Source organism: Danio rerio, chromosome 5 (genome assembly GCF_049306965.1).
Source record: "Danio rerio strain Tuebingen ecotype United States chromosome 5, GRCz12tu, whole genome shotgun sequence".
Taxonomy (NCBI): Eukaryota; Metazoa; Chordata; class Actinopteri; order Cypriniformes; family Danionidae; genus Danio; species Danio rerio.
The window spans coordinates 22,132,834-22,151,640 of record NC_133180.1 but is presented as its reverse complement, the minus strand read 5'-3'; the positions used below and the strand labels follow the sequence as shown (position 1 = coordinate 22,151,640).

The 18,807-nt window shown below is 36.0% G+C and overlaps 2 protein-coding genes across 9 annotated transcripts in view; one reads left to right on the top strand and one right to left on the bottom strand.

Moving 5' to 3' along the window:
* The window catches only part of tenm1 (teneurin transmembrane protein 1), a 542,101-nt gene that overhangs the window by 416,077 nt on the left and 107,217 nt on the right, over positions 1–18,807 (top strand). For all 8 annotated transcript variants that reach the window (XM_068221426.2, XM_009301393.5, XM_073952089.1 and 5 more), the window contains 5 exons: positions 3,289–3,497; positions 11,614–11,824; positions 13,922–14,023; positions 14,343–14,537; positions 18,126–18,326. In XM_068221426.2, the coding sequence (XP_068077527.1) occupies positions 3,289–3,497; positions 11,614–11,824; positions 13,922–14,023; positions 14,343–14,537; positions 18,126–18,326 (918 nt within the window). The remainder of the gene's footprint in view (positions 1–3,288; positions 3,498–11,613; positions 11,825–13,921; positions 14,024–14,342; positions 14,538–18,125; positions 18,327–18,807) is intronic.
* The window catches only part of LOC141385799 (uncharacterized), a 460,928-nt gene that overhangs the window by 342,637 nt on the left and 99,484 nt on the right, over positions 1–18,807 (bottom strand). The window lies entirely within an intron of this gene.

Here is an 18,807-nt window from a genome sequence, read left to right as displayed (position 1 = left end):
AAAGAGTCCTGCAGATGATCACTTTTGATTCCCATCAACTGAACCTCTGAAAAATACATCATTCTTTCTGACACCAAAGAAAGGTGTGGAGGTGTCTGTGTTGATAGCATCAGAGGCAGGATTCATTCAGAAGCCCTCGGGCACCGTTTTTTTTTCTTTCTTTCTTTTTTTTCACATCTACAGATTTTCTGTGGCCGTTCGTCATCGAACCTGGGTTCTGTTGCATCACTTTCAATCTTTTCAACTATCATTCTAAAGCTAAATTTTAAAATATGCTTTTGTTGTCTGCCAGATTTAAGAGGAAAGGTTTGTTGAACTTGACCCCAGGAATTTAAGAAAAAAGTTCATTCATGTTCCTCCAAACATGTATGACCTTCTATCTCTTCTGTGATAAAAAAAAATACATTCATGAAAATTGTTCTTTTTTTTTTACGTACTAAAGATTTTGAAATGAAAGAGACCCAGCAGGCACACAACATCTCAAGACGTTAATATTAGGTTAGATTTAGATCATGATGTCAGTTGACCAAAATTTTATGTCTAGCCAGTGTCTAAGGACGTTATATCCAATAATGAAGTCAAACTACGTTGGTATTTGGTTAATTTGAGTTGTGTTGGAAAGTGACCAAAATCCAACATCTGATAGATAGTGGTAACATTCACAAAACGTCAAGGTGTAACATGATTAAACTTTGATATTTGGTTGACTTTACGTTAGACATTGGACATTGATGTCGGATGTTGGGTTCTGACATTAACTCAATTATTTATTTCCAAACAAAATCCAACGTCCTCATGACATTGGGGTACATTGGGGTGCAACGTCAATATGACGTCAAGTTGACGTCCTCTGCCTGCACAGGGCTCGAAACTATTTTTCAATATAAAATATATTTTTCAATATTTTTTAAAAAGTGTAGTTGGTGTAACATAACATTCACCACATGATGAGTAATCAGATGTGCTATTATTTGTAGCTTTAAGTGGTTTCTGAAATAAAATCTGTCAGTTTTGTTTTCAATCTCATCTTCAGCATGTTACATTTTCGCGGTTGTAGCTCCCTGAAATCTAAAGGCAGAAGGCATTGACTGAGTGATTGACTGCTGATTTTAACAAATTTATTTGCGTTCAGTTCTAAAGCAGTGGGCCAATAAGAAGAGCGCGAAGGCGGGGCAGCAAGTTTTACTGGAGCAAGTTGACATGACAACAGTTTCAAACCATTTCTGAGCGCTGCGTTTCAAGTGCAAAGATGCATAATGCGTGTATGTGTCCTAAATCCGCACATGCGGTGAACATTTTGCAGTGAAAACCGGTTGCAGGCTACAATTTTATGCACTCAAATGCTGCCAAATATATTTTAAGATCGCATAGATAAAATTTCGGGCGCATATGCAACCAAAATGGTTGCAATTTCGAGCCCGGGAAAGACAAAATCTAAGGAGGTTGAAAACAAGGTCAACTTAAAAAAAATGTGTATGTTTGTATGTGGGATGAAATTATGGAAAAGTCAGGAACAGATTCTCGAATAATAGTGATACCGGTAAATATCTGGAAAATTTCTGGATCGACATTACCAGTGGATTCATAAAAAAGGTGTTCACACCTTTAATGTGATTTTTCCAGAAAAGACCGTTCACACATCCATTTTATAATACCAGCAAATTCATCAACCCCAAATTACATCAAATCAAATCAGGCCTTTATTTATCACATACACTTTCGTATTACCTATACATGGCTGTGTTTGTATTTGTAAGCATAGAAGGGGTTGGCATTTTCTTGATGGTTTCACTTTTATTTGAAGCTTTAGCATTCATGCAGGTACTTTTGTCACAGAGACATTCAAAGGCAGAAATGCGAACCACAGCTAAATGTTTACACACTTGACTACATTACAAATTCTGTGGAAGGATAAGTATTGTGAACAACCTATATGAGAACATGGAGGAACACTTTCAAATTTCGAGATGTTCATAATATATGTGTGTGTGCTGGCGCTCACCGGCTCCTTCGCGTGCACATGCATCAAGCAACTGAAACCGAGCTTGAAGGTAAACAAACGGTGGTTTATCATAAGCATTATATTGATAACGTTTGACACAGTTGGCACTAAGAAGGAACATAAAAACGTCTGACTAACATCTAGCAGCTAAATGTGTCTGGAAAAATATTCAAAGGCTTTTATTTTCTTTAACCGCAAGGATGTGAATGCGTCTGAGTGTTCTGGTTGGCTAAAGTAGACATCTCTCGTCAGTGCGTGAACACGGTCTTTCCGGCAATCTCCCTTCTGCGTTCACAGTGCAGCATTCCGGCAAATTACTGGTAATATTACAACTTCTCTTTCCAGAAAATTGCCTGAAGGAATTTACCTGTATTTTCAAAAAGGGCCTGTCCACACATACAGACCTTTTTGTATTACCAGCAATTTTCCAGAAACCTCTGTATGTATGAAAGGGGCTAATGTCTCGATATTAATCAATTTAAAAAGTTGTATAAATAAATATTAAATAAATATAATGAATAATAGAAGTGATTGAAAAAGAACTAAATGAGAAAGGTATGATAAAATTTTAATTAATGGCTGTTTGCAATACTATAAAAATATAAATTTATTTGGGTCTATGGTATAAAATTCAAATATACAAATGGAATCAAACACATAAAACGTCAAAGATGCCAAAAGGATAGAAAATGTCTCATGTAAAGCTCATATGTTAAAAGTAGTAATAAATTGAATAGACATACGATGTGTGTGATAATGGGGTGGAGAAAATAATAAGCTTGTGCTTCATCCCGCTCCATTTTGACCATGTTGATATGTATTTTGTTTAAAAAATTGTTTTGTGTATGATTTTTCTGTTTGAAATAAATAAATAAAATAAAATCAAAATGGATGAGGACCCATAGAAGTCATCTGCAGGGTATGTCAGTCTATTTCTCACACAAAGCTATATGGAATATGAGACTGGGAATATTGTGCATGGACTACTTTGATGAGACTTTTATGGTGCTTTTGTGTCCATTTTGAACCCTGAAAGCACTAGTCCGCTTCTTTGTAATTGCATAAAAAGACCAACCAGAATATCATTGAAAACGTCTCCCTTTGTGTTCCACGGAAGAAAGAAAGTCATACAGGTTTCGAATGATGTGAATAAATGACATGAACTAATAAGCTTATGTTGCAGATCCACATGGCACCCAATCGTTGTATTCAATTTTTTTGTCTCTCTGGACAAATCAAGAAAATTGGACATGCTATTTTTATTTTTTTTCCATTTGGCTTGACAGATAAAGAGGTGATTCAGCGTGGCAGGGTGATAGAGAGGGGAGAGGTGGCCGTCGGGACACAGCTGGTTCAAGCCATTCCTCCCGGTCTCTTCTGGAGGTTTCACATTACGGTTCATCACCCAGAGTATGTCAAGTTCAACATCTCACTCACGCGGGACGCTCTGCTGGGCATCTACGGCAGGAGAAATATCCCACCTACTCACACACAGGTAATCGCATAAAATCTCTCGAGTTTCTTTCATTAGGAGTGTGTTGCACATTGATTTATGTGCTGTTACATTGTGTAAAATTATAGTAAAAATGTCAGAGTAATGCAATAAATTAATATTAATCAATTCATTGGAAAGGAAAAAAAATACAAAGACCTGAGTTTGGCATACTGTGCAGAAATGATGAAAAGGGGCTTTAAATATGTTGCTTGTGTTGCTTCCAGATCATTGAACATAAATCACTTGCCGTGTCAAGCATAAATGTAGTTAAACTCTGGAGATCCCTTTGCTTAAGCTGCCAATGCTTTTACAATATTTAAAAAACATGCACAAATACAAACATGTATATCCGGGCATTTTTACAGCACTCTTCAGGTCAGATAGCGCAAGGAGTTGCATGATTTTATATGATTTAATGACATATAATCAATATATAATTGATAATAAGCAGAAGGAAAAAACAGTAATATTTCCACTGAGCATTTTTAACTGATACAGTAAACACTCACCGGCCACTTTATTAGGTACACCTTACTAGTAATGGGTTGGACCTCATTTTGCCTTCAGAAATGCTTTTATCTTTCATAGCATAGATTCAACAAGGTTTTTGGAAAATTTTTTAGAGATTTTGGTACATATTGACATGATAACATTACACAGTTGCTGCAGATTTGTCTGCTGCATATCCATGATGCGAATCTCCCGTTCCACCGCATCCCAAAGGTGCTCTATTGGATTGAGATCTGGTGACAATGGAGGTCATTTGAGTACAGTGAACTCATTGTCATTGTTCAAGAAACCAGTTTGATATTATTTGTGCTTCATGACATGGAGCATTATCCTGCTGGAACTAGCCATCAGAAGATGAATACACTGTGGTCATAAAGGGATTGATATGATCAGCAACAATATCCAGGTAGGCTTGCCACGGTGCTCAATTGGTATTAATCGGCCCGAAGTGTACCAAGAAAATATGCCCCACATCATTATACCACCTCTACCAGCCTGAACCGTTGATACAAGGCAGGATGGATCCATGCATTCATGTTGCCAAATTCTGACCCTACTATCGGATTGTCACAGCAGAAACAGACTAGGTTAAGTTTTTCCAACAATCTTCCATCGTCCGATTTTGGTGAGCCTGTGCGAATTGTAACCTCAGTTTCCTGTTCTTAGCTGACAGGAGTGGCACCTGGTTTTTTTGGGCCATTCTTTGGTGGTTTACAAAGAATGGTCCATGGCTTGGTTGTGGGTGAAAATCCCAGTAGGTCAGCAGTTTCTAAAAATCTCAAACAGCTCATCTGACACCAACAATTGTGCCACATTCAAAGTCACTTAGGTCACCTTTCCTTCCCATTCTGATGCTGGGTTAGAATTGCAGCAGATCTCCTTGACCATGTCTGCATGCCTAAATGCATTGAGTTGCTGCCATGTGATTGGCTGATTAGAAATTTGTGTTAACAAGCGGTTGTACATGTGTACCTAATAAAGTGGCCGGTGAATGTATTTATAAATTTTGTGCTTGTGCAAGACAATGATCGAGTGTTAGCAGATATATTCACAGTATTACCTTTAATATTTTTTTTCTTCTGGATAAAACTGTAATTAAATATTTTAAAACATTTTTTTCAGGTCAGTATTATTATCATTTTATTTATCTTTTATTTATCATTTATTTATTTTGTTTATATATATATATATATATATATATATATATATATATATATATATATATATATATATATATATATATATATATATAAATTTTTTTTTCAATTGGTTTCAAAACAGCCCACTGTTGTCCAATGTCTTGACTAATTAGCCAAGTTAAGGCTTTAAATTGCATTTTAAACTGAATATTATCTACAGTCTTTATTAATCTTACTAATTATTATGAATTTAGTCATTACAAATGGGTTAATAAAACTATTATGTTTAAAGATGTGTGGATAAAAAAATCTCATCTCATTACAAAAACACTGGGGAAATGTTTGTAAAAGAATTTAAATTTCACTAGAGAGCTAATGATTTTGGTTTCAACTGTATATTTATACAATATATTTGTGCCCAGGATTTAGCATGACTGATAAAACCTTGTTTGTAAACGTCGTCTTAGTGCATATTGTTATGACTGGCAGATAACAAGGAGGATCAGGAGCGTATCTAACGAGGTGCTTCAGACGACCCCAACATGCTAATTACATCTCATTATTCAGGATATCATCCGAGATTAACTGTTCACTTTGCTGGAGAAATTAGAGCCCGGTGTAATTCAATTTAAAGCGCCTCATTTGCATACAGGCTTTGCAACACGTAGGCGGAGGCAAAGCAAGAAGACTGGTTAATTGTTCCTGTTTAATGAAAAGGCTTCTTTTGTGTGTGCATGTCAGAATAGAGATGTTTACACTGCCACAGCTTTCGCAAGTCTACTTCGGTGCTCGCCAGTTCATTTTGCGTCCGTGAGCGTGTGTGTGTATGTGTGTGTGTGTGTGTTCACCGAGGCCTGACAGATCGCTACTGCACTGAGACTGTCAACTCCATTGCGGCTCCCACGATCGTTCCTTGGTTTCTCTGGCTGTCATTAAAAGCAGTGGGGCTCTGGTGCGACTGCTGCCCTGCTGGCTCCTGCCTGTCAGCGTGAGAGTCATTACAGTCGATAGGGCTTCAGTGCCTCCACCGCTTCCAGAGTGACTCCGGAGGAGGAGAGGGACTCATTATAGCCAGAGGGTTCTGTAGTGCCTCGGAGAACGCCGCTCATTGATGTTTCTGATGTTTGTAACAGCTCTGTCTAAACACTGGCAATCCCCCCACCAAATACAGACAGACAGACACGCACGCACACACACACACACACACACGTAGACGCCACATATCTTTTCCAGTTTCCTTGGAGATACATTCATCGCACTTACAGGATGGAAGTGACACAGTAGTGCGAGGTGATGAGACAGACGGCGAACACAGAGACACTGATCGCGAGGATGACTCAAACGAGCGCAGATGGTGAGCTGGAAACGTCTGGATGTAAACGTCTCATATTAGCGGCCACTCCAGATGTGTGTGTGAGTTTGAGCGTGCGTGGCTGGCTGTGTTGGCTCAAACTGCAAGTCTGATCTTGGCATGGGAAAGAGATCGGATCTTGTGTCTGCTGGTGACCGGTGTTAAAGGAGCAGTGGGAAGCTAAAGAGTTTTTGGAAGACACTCATGCTTGATATCACTAGAACTGGAAAATTTATAAAGCTTTTCCGCCAGTGGTGAACTATACTTAAAATGGGCCTGTGCAACTAACCGAAATTCAATTTTTATTTCGATTTTGGTCCCTAATTATTTTACATACTAATAATGGGGTTTATGTAGGGATGGAGAGTCAACTCCAATAGATTCAATTCCGCGACTCTCAATGGACCTATTACCGGAATCAACTTCCAGAGTTGAGCATGTTTTTTTTTTTAACCCTCCCGAATGAAGCAGTTACATGCTACAGTTATAATTCTCATTCTCCTGCATGATGAAGACCAAAGATGCCCGCTTTAAACGCGTGTTCACACGTCCTGTGCTTTTGCTTTTGAATTTTATGACCACGAGCACTTTAGGCTGTTATAGTGTTGGGATGAAGTTTGCTTTCACTTTCAAATTCCTATAAAGCACACATTTTTGCATTTTCTTTTTAAAGATGATCTGCCTGCAATGTCAAAGATAATCTGCCTGCAAAGTTTTTTGTGTTATAAATTTAGTATATAGGCCCATTCACAACCGTGCTACATCAGAACCTTCTCCTCCAATCAGATTGGCACTTTTGTTCACGTGCACAGAGCCGCTGAAGTTATAGTAAACATCACTTGGAGGCGCTCAAGCCCAAAACTGTCAATGTGAGCGCACATTAAAGAAGATGCCCAGAGGCGGTATGAACGTGGAGCTGCTTATTGCACTGGTGAACAATAATCATTTCTTCATCGCTAGAGCTGGAACTGCTACTTGAACCATCCATGCTTGTTCGAGTCACCAGTAACTTTAACAACTAGCATGTGACCTTCCTCTCTTCCTCTTCTTCTGTGAGCAGGGTGTCAAAAGCTTAAAGTTGTATAGCGCCATCTAACACCAAACAGGGATTTTGCATACTTTTCTGTTTGACACCAGTAAAAATCGATTAGGTTTGAATCCAGAAAAACTTTGCATAAATCGCTGACGATAAACTCAAACGAAAAGCATCCCGATGTGTACGAGCCTATACTTTAGCACTGCAGGTAAAATTATGTTATGTTATTGGCTACTGCTATATGATCAAGTAATTAATTAATTAATTAATTTATTAATTTATTTATTTATTTATTTATTTTTCACAAATAAATAAATAAATAAAACAGTCATCATAATGACTGAAAAATAGCCAAGATTTATTCATTGATATAAATGCTGATCATGTGGTTGTGGTTTTGTTTTGGCCCTGAACCCACTTAATTTCACTTCTAATATTCATTCTTCTTGTTTATTTTGTAGATAACTACAAAAATACATCAAAATAAAGAAACAAATTATAGCAAACAAAATTCATTTTAAAAATGATTTTTTTTTTAAATATCCGTGGTTAAGTGTTTAAAAACAGGTCTGACTCACTGCTTTTCTTCCAGCGTATGCTGTCTCATTAACACAACCTTCTCAAATCAATGAACAAACTGCACAAAACAAACTGTGATACTTAAAAGTAAAGTAATAGGCTATTTCAAAGTAGGTTACACTTTTAAAAAATCACATTTTTGAGAGAGAGGGCAATATGATATGCTTGGAGGTCTGTCACGCTACTTTTACTTTTTATTTTAGGTTTGTTAATGTATGAATTATTCAAGATAAACATTTTGTGTAGGGGTTTTAATATTTATGGTTATTAAATCTAAAATTTTGCTATTTTGTTTATTGATCGGTTAGAGCATCTGTTGCCATTAAAAAAAAAAACACAGAAATGAACAACTGCAAATTTGGGATGAGCTTTGCGTGAGTCTCCGCTACACCAGAATATTTCGTTCACTTGCTTGGCTTGGTTTTCAAGTATCAAAGATTCATATAAAGAAGATATTTAGACTACTTTATTATTATTTTTTAAACGCTGTTTGTAGGATAATTTTTTTTTTTTATTTAATGAACTGCTGCACATTTTTCATTAAATATTTCAATAATAAAATTTTCTGTCTCCAAGACTGCAATGTAATTTTCTAAATTTTCTAATTGCAATTAATTGTAGTAATAGCTAATGACAGCACCTGAATTTAAGCAGTTTTAAATCTTTTTTTTATGCTTTAACAACCAAATGCTTAAGTATATTTAACTGAATGTATTTAAATTACTTTACAACAACAGTGCTGTAAAAGGAAATTGAACATTGTCACATAAACCTTTCACTGGAAATTGATCATTGATTGAAAAACACTAGCTGATCATATAGCCCATTGAGGTCTAATTATTAGCTGTCCACAATCTTTCCTCAGTTTCATGTGGAAATAAGTAAAATTATGCAATGGGACATGCTTAGATTTATTTATGTTTTAAATGTAAAAGAGAACTTAGCCTCAGAGACTAACAGAACATGCACATGTAAAGTCATCTTTTAGCTTTTGTTACCTGCCTGTTATGGTTAAGCTAATGCAGACATGTGTTGAAACGCAGTGCTTAGTGATTATTAGTATAAAACTTTATGTAATGAATGAACATAAAAAGTTGAGTATGACAATGCATGTGCAGCACTGTCGTATCCGTGTAGCTCTTTTAGTGACAGTGGATATATTCCCTTTGCCTTTTATCTTTTTAACTGCCCCACCAAGAAAAAAAAAAACTCCTAATGTCACTATGACACACTCAATGCAGTTTTTTCCAACACATCCCATCATTTCTAAAATATCAGCCTCTACCAAATGGTTGATAAATGGTTTTATTAAAAAAGGCAAAATATGGCAACCATTGGTAGACCAGGCAGGTTAAGTGTTATTTATCAAACAAAAAACAAGGAGAAAATCACTCACTGCTCTTGACTGAAGGGTTGTTGAAGCTATAATTAGAACAAAATTTTAAGTCAGTGATTTACAGTAAGGACTATTCTCATGTTTTAGGTTTGATTTATATATTTTTTATTGTATTTATTCAATTATATATATATATATATATATATATATATATATATATATATATATATATATATATATATATTTGTGTGTGTGTGTGTGTGTGTGTGTGTGTGTGTGTGTGTGTGTGTGTGTGTGTATATATATATATTTGTATATATGTACATACTGTTTGTAACAAAAAATTTATGTTTATGTTTGTTTTTTATAATTTATATATATATATATATATATATATATATATATATATATATATATATATATATATATATATATATATATATATATATATATATATATATATATATATATATATATATGAATGTTAGAGGTGTGAACCTATACTTGTCTCACGGTTCAGTTCCGATTATCATGCCTTCGATTCAGTTCTATTCGATATCTCGGTGCATCACGGTGCATTGACGATGCTTTTCATATACAACATTATATTTTAGGGGGGAGGCTATAACAAGCTGTCTGTATAAACACACAGACACACAGCACCACACTGTCTCTTATTCAAACACATACACAAACATAGACAGCACCTAACAAACAAACACACAAACACACACTTAAGCCCTCGCAACAGGGAGAGCTCAAGCTGAGCGGAGCAGAAAAATGAAAAAAAAACGAAAAAAAATAAGCACTTTTCCGACGGTCCCTTACTGAGAGCTCCTCTCAGCGCGAGTTCTCCCGGCTAAACACATATTGCGAGGGCTTAAAGGGAGCAGTGCTGTCGAGCGAAAAAAAAGAAAAAGACAGCTGTGAAACATAACCAGCTTTGTCTTTTTGTAGGAAACAAACTTTAGATGTTTTTAGGGTAAGAGTTTTTTGAGTTATTGATGTCTATAACTGAATGTGTGTCAGGAATATCGAAAACAAAACCAACTGAAACAAAACCGCTCATTTCTGGCGCCTGCCTGGATATACAGTGTCCTAAGCATTTGCCTATGGTGCCTACTGTATGCCACGGGCCGGCCCTGAGTTGGCTGAGTGTTGTAAATACTCGCGCTCACCTTCCCTCGCGATAGAGCGCATAGGAGATAAATGACGTCAGTACATAATAACCGGTTATGATTATTACTGAACCGATACCGAATTGTCCGCGTCTGCATCGCGGTGCACCGAAGAAACAATTGATTTTGACACCCCTATCGTTGTTATTTTGCATTACTTGTTAATATTATTTCATATTCATATTATGTAATGTTTTGTTTAGTGTTTTGCATTTTTTGTTTGTTTGCTAGTTTTTGGACAATTTTGCATTGTAATATTTATTCATTTTACTTACATTTGATTATTTTACATTTTTTTGTAAGTTAACACTGCAATTCTATTATTAATTTTTATTTTATTATTTTATTGTATTTTTATTTGGTACTGCAGATCCTTAATTTGCTTACACTCTTGTTTATCTTATCTGAAAAATCTATTACCTTTTGTTTACTTTTTTTAGTGAATTATTTTCCTTCTCCTTTGTACTACGGCTATTTCTTTTTATTCTTATATATCTTATCTATTTTCTATTTATTTTTTCATATATCTTCCTAAACAAGACGATGAATGACATGCATTAACCTGTGGAAGCTTCCTACAGGAGCATATAGTGAACATCTTCTGTACCAAGGTTTTAAAATAAAGCGATCTAAAAATAGAATTCCAGACATCAAGGCTTTTAGTGGATTTGTCAGACACACTCCTGTTTCTCTAGATGAATGTAATCTAGTGTGAGTTATTGCCAGTGTTGGGTGGATATACTTGATGTATTTTTTTCCAGTTCTGTAGGTTGCATGTTTTGGCAAGTTCTGGCCATATAAATAGAAGCTTGTTTTCTTGGGGGAATCTGCCAAGGCTGTCAGCATCACCAAGGAGACACAGGCTGTGCAGGGAAATACTGAAGTTATATATCCGAGTTATGGCTGGTCAATGCCAAGGCCGTGAATTGAATTGAATTGTTCTTTTTAACACTATTTATATTAGCTACGCATGTCCTCTTTTTTCAGTTTGACTTTGTGAAGTTGCTGGACGGGCGACAGCTGATAAAGCAAGATTCCCGGAATGTCAAATCTCCGATCGCTCCTCCGCGGAGTCTCCTGATGTCTGCCCTACAGGAGACGGGATTCGTTGAATATCTTGATGTTGGCACCTGGTACTTGGCCTTCTATAATGATGGCCGCAAGATGGAACAGGTGGTTGTGTACAGCACGCCCATAGGTGAGACATTTTTTTTTCTTATTTATTTGAATTATTTTGTTTTTAAAGTGCCCCTGTTATGCTTTTCAAGTTTTAGCTTTCACCGTTGTTGTGTGTAATGTTGCTGTAAATGTGACATGTCTGCGGTGTTTTAAAGAACATGATAAATAGAGTTCTTGTTTTCTAGAAGAAAGAATTGATTCTGAAGTGCCTGAAATAAGTCATCATTAAATCCACTCTTAATTCCTGCATAAACCTATGAAGGTTTGTGATCAATTTTCATTTAAAGAAATGCGAGGCTGTGTTGTTCATCATCACATCTGTTTTGACCCTTAAACGCTGAGCCCTTAAGGGTTGGATTTTTTGTTATCAACATGTCGAGATACTGTTTTTTTGTTGTTGTTGTTGTTTATTGTTTTTTTTGTGGTGCAAAAACAATTACATTATTACAAAGCTTGAATTAATAAGGTAAAAACCAAAAAGATTTGTACTGCTGGTATCACTGTGTTCATGCTGTTTCTTACAGTACAGTCAGGCCCGTAGACAGGGGGGGGTTCGAGTGGTTCAGAAATACCAACCCTCACTGACAAAGGTCCAGAATTTGTTCCATACATGAACTAATTTTGTCTTATTTTGACTGCTATGCCATCATAGTAAGTAGTGAAAATAACCAATCCAAAAGATTTTAAGATCAAGTGGAATCCTCTGTTGGCTGTTGCTTTGGTGTGAACAATTATTTTTCATAAGTTCAACATAGAGCAAGAAAATATACAATCTACTGTATATTTCACTACTGTATTGTTTTTAAATTGAGAAAATATTTAAAGTAACTTTAATTCTAAATCTTGTACCCTGGGAAAAAAAGACCAATGAAAAGGTGTCAAGCACCAAATGTGGCATATATCAAAATGAATTTGGATACTATTTTGGCTATTGTTGTTATCTATGAACTTTCAGATGTACTTTTTTGGTTATCATGACCATCCGACAATCTATTTTAGCTAAAATAGTGCTTTAAATGTCACTAAAATGCAGTATTCAAATTTCATAATTAAATAGTAGCCTAACTGAGCCCTATAAATGCAGAAAACTCCACTTTTTGAGAAAAAAAAAAGAACCACCCCTTTCACCAGGCTGGCTACGGGCCTGACAGTGGTCCCTCGTTAATCGTAGGAGTTATGTTTTAAAAATAGGCCGCAATAGGTTAAATCCACGAAGTAGTGCCCTTTATTTTTTACAATTATTATAGATGTTTTAAGGCTGTAAAATCCCTCACTACTACACTTTTCTCAGACAGGCATTTTTGTTTAAGTTTGTGCTTAAACACTCACGCAACTTCTACCTTCCTTTAGCATGTCCAGAAGTCTAACATTTTGTGTGATGGTTAGCATCTTCCTCTGCCTTTTGGGTGCTACCGCACGTGCCTTTGACAGCATAGAATGTTTCGTCAACATTGTGGTGTTTGTTAAGGAGAAAACAAACAGGTCAGCTCTTCAGAGTCACACTGCTAGTGATCAAAGATTTATGTAAATTTGTCAAGCTGAACGCATTCTGTACTGTACAGGAGACACGGCATGGAGGAGATTGATTGACAATGGTCTACAGCCATTGAGGGCACAGAATGTAATGCACTAATCAGGGCACAAAACACAATGCGCTGTAAAAAAAAAAAATGTCAAATTGCACACAAAAGGTGCACTACGTTATGGTGAGGAACCACTGTATATATGTACAAATTTTAGTTTTTTCTTTTTGAAGTTTAACAATTGTTGATATTTTATTGTATTAAGTTATTTTGTTTTATTTTGATTTATTTTATTTTATTTAAATTTATTTTATTTTATTTTATTTTTGGAAAAAAAATGACACTGTGAAAAATGATGCTGCTCCAATGTATATTATGGAGAAAAAATTGTTGTTGTTTGTTTGTTTTGTTTTTGTTTTTTACACTTTAGATGTGAAACTAATAACTAATATTATTCTTTAAAACAGGATAATAGGGGCACTTTAATGTAAACTAAATCATTATATATGTTGTGTTACGTGTATAAATGTGTGCACATCTTTAGAATAAATAGATTAATTGCATAGTAAATTGTATTGTGTTTGTGTGTCCAGAAACAATAGACGGATGCTCCACTAACTGTAATGGCAACGGAGAGTGTGTCGCCGGACACTGTCACTGTTTTACTGGGTTTTTAGGACCAGATTGTTCAAAAGGTAAAAAAAATAATAATACTCAAACACATTGACGTAATTGCTGCATAATCACACAAATATACATAACATAGTCATACACAACATGATGGCAATTAAGCACAAATTAAAAATATTATTACATATAAGTATTGATGTACAATAATGGTATAATTTCAGTTATACACCAAAAACAAAACTTTCATTTTGACAAAATATAACATTCACAATGCCACACAGGTGCCATTTAACCGAAAAACTCATTATCTAATTATGAATGTTTGTGCCAATTATTATTATTATTTTTTTTTTTTTTTTTTTTTTTTTTTTTTGTTAATTTCAGACTCATGCCCGGTGTTGTGTAGTGGAAACGGCGATTATGAGAAAGGAGTGTGTGTGTGTCACACTGGATGGAAGGGGGCAGAGTGTGAGGTGGAGGAAGGCCAGTGTATTGATCCCACCTGTTCTAACAATGGAGAATGTGTCAACGGAGCCTGTGTGTGTGCTCCTGCATTCAAGGGCGATAACTGTGAGCAAGGTACGGCAACACACACTCTGACACATACACACACACACGCACACTCACATCTTTCATTAAAATGTGCTCATCATTTGATGGACGAGATTCATTTTTAGATAGAAAAATTGAGTTTGAAGCACAAATAACCCTCATCTGCAACACCACCATCAGAGTAGAGTGCACAAGTACGTGTGTGTGTGTGTGTGTGTGTGTGTGTGTGTGTGTGTGTGTGTGTGTGTGTGTGTGTGCAGAGCTTCTAGTCCATCTTCACAGCTTGTTTATGATGAATGTCCTGTAATTGGATTTTAAACACACTTTCTCCCCTAACCATTAAGCTGAAAATTCATTGCCACCATTTCGGTGATAGAGAGAGAGACAGAGAGAGTTAGAGAGAGAGACTCAATTTAATCCCATGTAGATCCATCCACCAAATTAGCTTTTCCATCAGACACCTTCCCGCTGCACGCGCACACACACGCACACACTGAAGTGAACATATTGTTGCAGTTGTAATTGGAATTTACATGTTTTTTTTTTTTTCATAATAGGCTTTGGTGTTTTCGTGTTTCACCCTGTCTGCCTCTGTCTTGAGTATTATTCAGGCAGAGTTAATTTTTAAAATGACGTTTGAGCTACAAGAGGATGCCCTTGATTTCATGTAGTAATTCACACCAAATGGGAGTTATACAATATAGATATATACCATAGGAGGATACGATTTAAGTTATAAGACATGACCTAATTCCTCTCCCACATTTACATTTATTCATTAAGCAGGCACAGTTTGCAAATGACGAACATCAAAAGCACGTATATATATTTTATGTACACCTGTTTAATTATTTCTGAAGGACACTGAAGGCTGGAGTAACGGCTCAGCTTTACCATCACAGAAATAAATTACTTTTTAAAAATATATTAAAGTAGCAGCACGGTGGCTTAGTGGTTAGCACTGTCACATCACAGCAAGAAGGTAGCTGGATCGAGTACTGGCTGGGCCAGATGGCATTTCTGAGTGGAGTTTGTATGTTCTTCCCATGTTTGCATGGGTTTTCTCAGGGTGCATCGGTTTCCACCTCAGTCCAAAGACATACGGTATAGGTGAATTGAATGAAACTGAACTGGGCGTGGGGCAAGGCAGTGGCGCAGTAGGTAGTGCTGTCGCCTCACAGCAAGAAGGTCGCTGGGTCGCTGGTTCAAACCTCGGCTCAGTTGGCGTTTCTGTGTGGAGTTTGCATGTTCTCCCTGCCTTCGCGTGGGTTTCCTCCGGGTGCTCCGGTTTCCCCCACAGTCCAAAGACATGCGGTACAGGTGAATTGGGTAGGCTGATTTGTCCATAGTGTATGAGCGTGTGTGTGAATGTGTGTGTGGATGTTTCCCAGAAATGGGTTGCGGCTGGTAGGGCATCCACTGCGTAAAAACTTGCTGGATAAGTTGGCGGTTCATTCCACTGTGGCGACCCCAGATTAATAAAGGAACTAAGCCGACAAGAAAATGAATGAATGAATGAATGAACTGGGCGTAGTGTATGTGTGCGAGAGTGTATGGGTGATTCCCATTACTGGGTTGCAGCTGGAAGGGCATCCACTGCGTAAAACATATGCTGGAGTAGTTCCATTCCACTGTAGCGAGAAGAAAAATGAATGAATGAATGAATGAAGTAGGAAACAGTCATTTTATTCCTTGTATTTTTAACCAAATAATTATTGAGCATGTTAGAATTGCTGATGTTTTTACTTTTATTTATCTTGGTGTTCATTTCACGCATATTTAAACACAAAACTGCAATACAGATGTGGCATTCAGAAACGCGCGTCTCAGGGAACAGATTGACATGACTAACGCGGTAAGCTGCAGCAGTTAGGGAAATTCTCTGACTCAGGAAATACATTTCCAGTAGGGGCAGCCAAGCTTCATTCTCAGTAGTGGCCTGTTCTAAAAGTGACTCGAGGACGCCCGTGGGTGACTGTTTCTCCGTGGAAGGTGTAGGTGATTTCTCCATGTTTTGTTCATATTTGCTAAAATTGAATACAATGCTGTGCCTGGATAATTGTGTAATGTTTTTTGAAAAGAATTTTACACACAGTATTTACGATTCGCCACAGCCATGGCTCTAATACTACATTTTTTGACTGTGGGCCTACATACAAAACTTTTCACAGAGCTCAGTTAAATGTTCTTTGATTAGTTTTCAATAAACTGTTAAACTGAAACGAAGGGTAAAATACAGGTAGTCATTTAATTTAATATAGTTTATAAATAAAATGTAGTATTATTATTTAAAAAAATATATAGTTTAGTATTATATTTTAATATTTTATTATTTATATTTTATTAATCTATAAACAAAATATAGTAATTCAATAGCCTATATAGGCTAAAAAAATATAACATATTTTGTAATTAAATAAATATTCGCAAATATTTGAGCTGGGTTCAGTTCTTTGTTCCTTCATTTAATTTTAGGTTGTTTCATTTTTAAAAATCTATTTATTTAACTTGGTAATTAAATGCTGTTTTGTTATTTATTTTTGCAATTTATTTTTGTTAAGTTTAAAAGTTGTGTTTGTTCATGGCTCGGTTCACAACTCTGTCGATGCCACAAGCAGCTGAGTTTCTTTCTTTATTTATTTTGGAGATAATACAAAATATTAATATAACAGAAAGGCATAAAACTTTACAAACTGCATGTCCACTTTTTCTCAACACAATAGTGTTATAGATTTAGATAAAATAGCCTAAGCTATAGTAAAATCATTTAAAGAATTACTTTAGGCTAGCCGCAGCAGGAAATGAGGGGATCCGCAGTAAAAACCACACCCATTTTTATTGTCCATTATCTGTAAGTAGAGTGAAATGTAATCTTAATTGTGTTTAATGTAAAAAAAAATAATAATAATAATAATAAATATATATATATATATATATATATATATATATATATATATATATATATATATATATATATATATATAGTACATAATCATTTTGTGATGCTCAAATACTCTGTATCTATCTGTTGAAAAAATAGACTTTTAGTGTTTCAATCATAACTCATTTGGTCAAAAAACATTGTGTTTTTTTTTATATCAGTCATCTAACGATTTTTAGTTCAAAACATGACAGTAATTATCAGCTTATTTGTCTCAAAACAGTGTTTTTTTAACTCAAATGTTATTCTGTCTGGAACTAATGAAAAAAATGGTTGATAATGAAGATGGACTAGACAGCAAAAAGAATTCCGCTGTAATTATGATGTTTGATGAAGGTCGAAAAATAGGAGGTGATGCGTTGTGAAAACAATAATATACCTCAATCACATGCTTTCCTGTTCGGATGGGATTAGATGTCTCAGAGGTAATTTGCACCACAATTTCTGCCTGAGTTGTGAGAAGAAAAACCCAGACGTGTTCGATTCAAACTGAATTAAAATCATGAAGTACATCAGCGAAGCCCCAGTTTTTCGTAACCTCCTCTGGGAAAACTAGCATGTCTGAAATGTCTTTAAATGCACATACACCCTGCATGCACATGTAATCAAATCTATGAATTACTCATGTATGTATAAATGTCTGTCTGTCTGTGTGTTTGGTTGTGTGCCTGCAGTGGACTGCAAGGACCCGTTGTGCTCAGGTCGCGGTGTGTGCGTTCGTGGCGAGTGTGTGTGTTCTGCAGGCTGGGGAGGGGAGAGCTGTGAAACGGCACTTCCAGCCTGCAAAGAGCAATGTTCAGGTCATGGGACGTACCAAACACAGACGGGAGGGTGTGTGTGTGAACAAGGCTGGAGTGGCGAAGACTGCGCCATCGGTGAGTTACAGTCAAAATACACACAACAGCAAGAGTGCACGTCTGCTTATCATTTGAAATTACTGTCTTGAAAGTGCTTTTCTTCATATGGTCATGCATCTCTCTCTCTGATTTTAGCTTGATTCGCTTACTGTTGACCCCTATACCTCGCAATTTAATTGCTTTTTTAGTTTAGATCAATGTTTCTCAACCACGTTCCTGGAGGACCACCAACACTGCACATTTCCATGTCTACCTAACCAAATAAACTTAATTCAGATCATCTGCTCATTAGCAGGGCAAGTTTATTTATATAGCACATTTAATATAGATTGGTCATTCAAAGTGCTTTACATAAACAATAATAAAGTAAACAATAAAATAAAAATAATTAAAAATGATTAAAACAGAATAAAATGTATTAAAACAGGTAATAAAAGAATGAAAATGAAAAGAAAGCCATAACTGTGTCGGACGGAGCACAGTGCTTATTTAGTGAAGG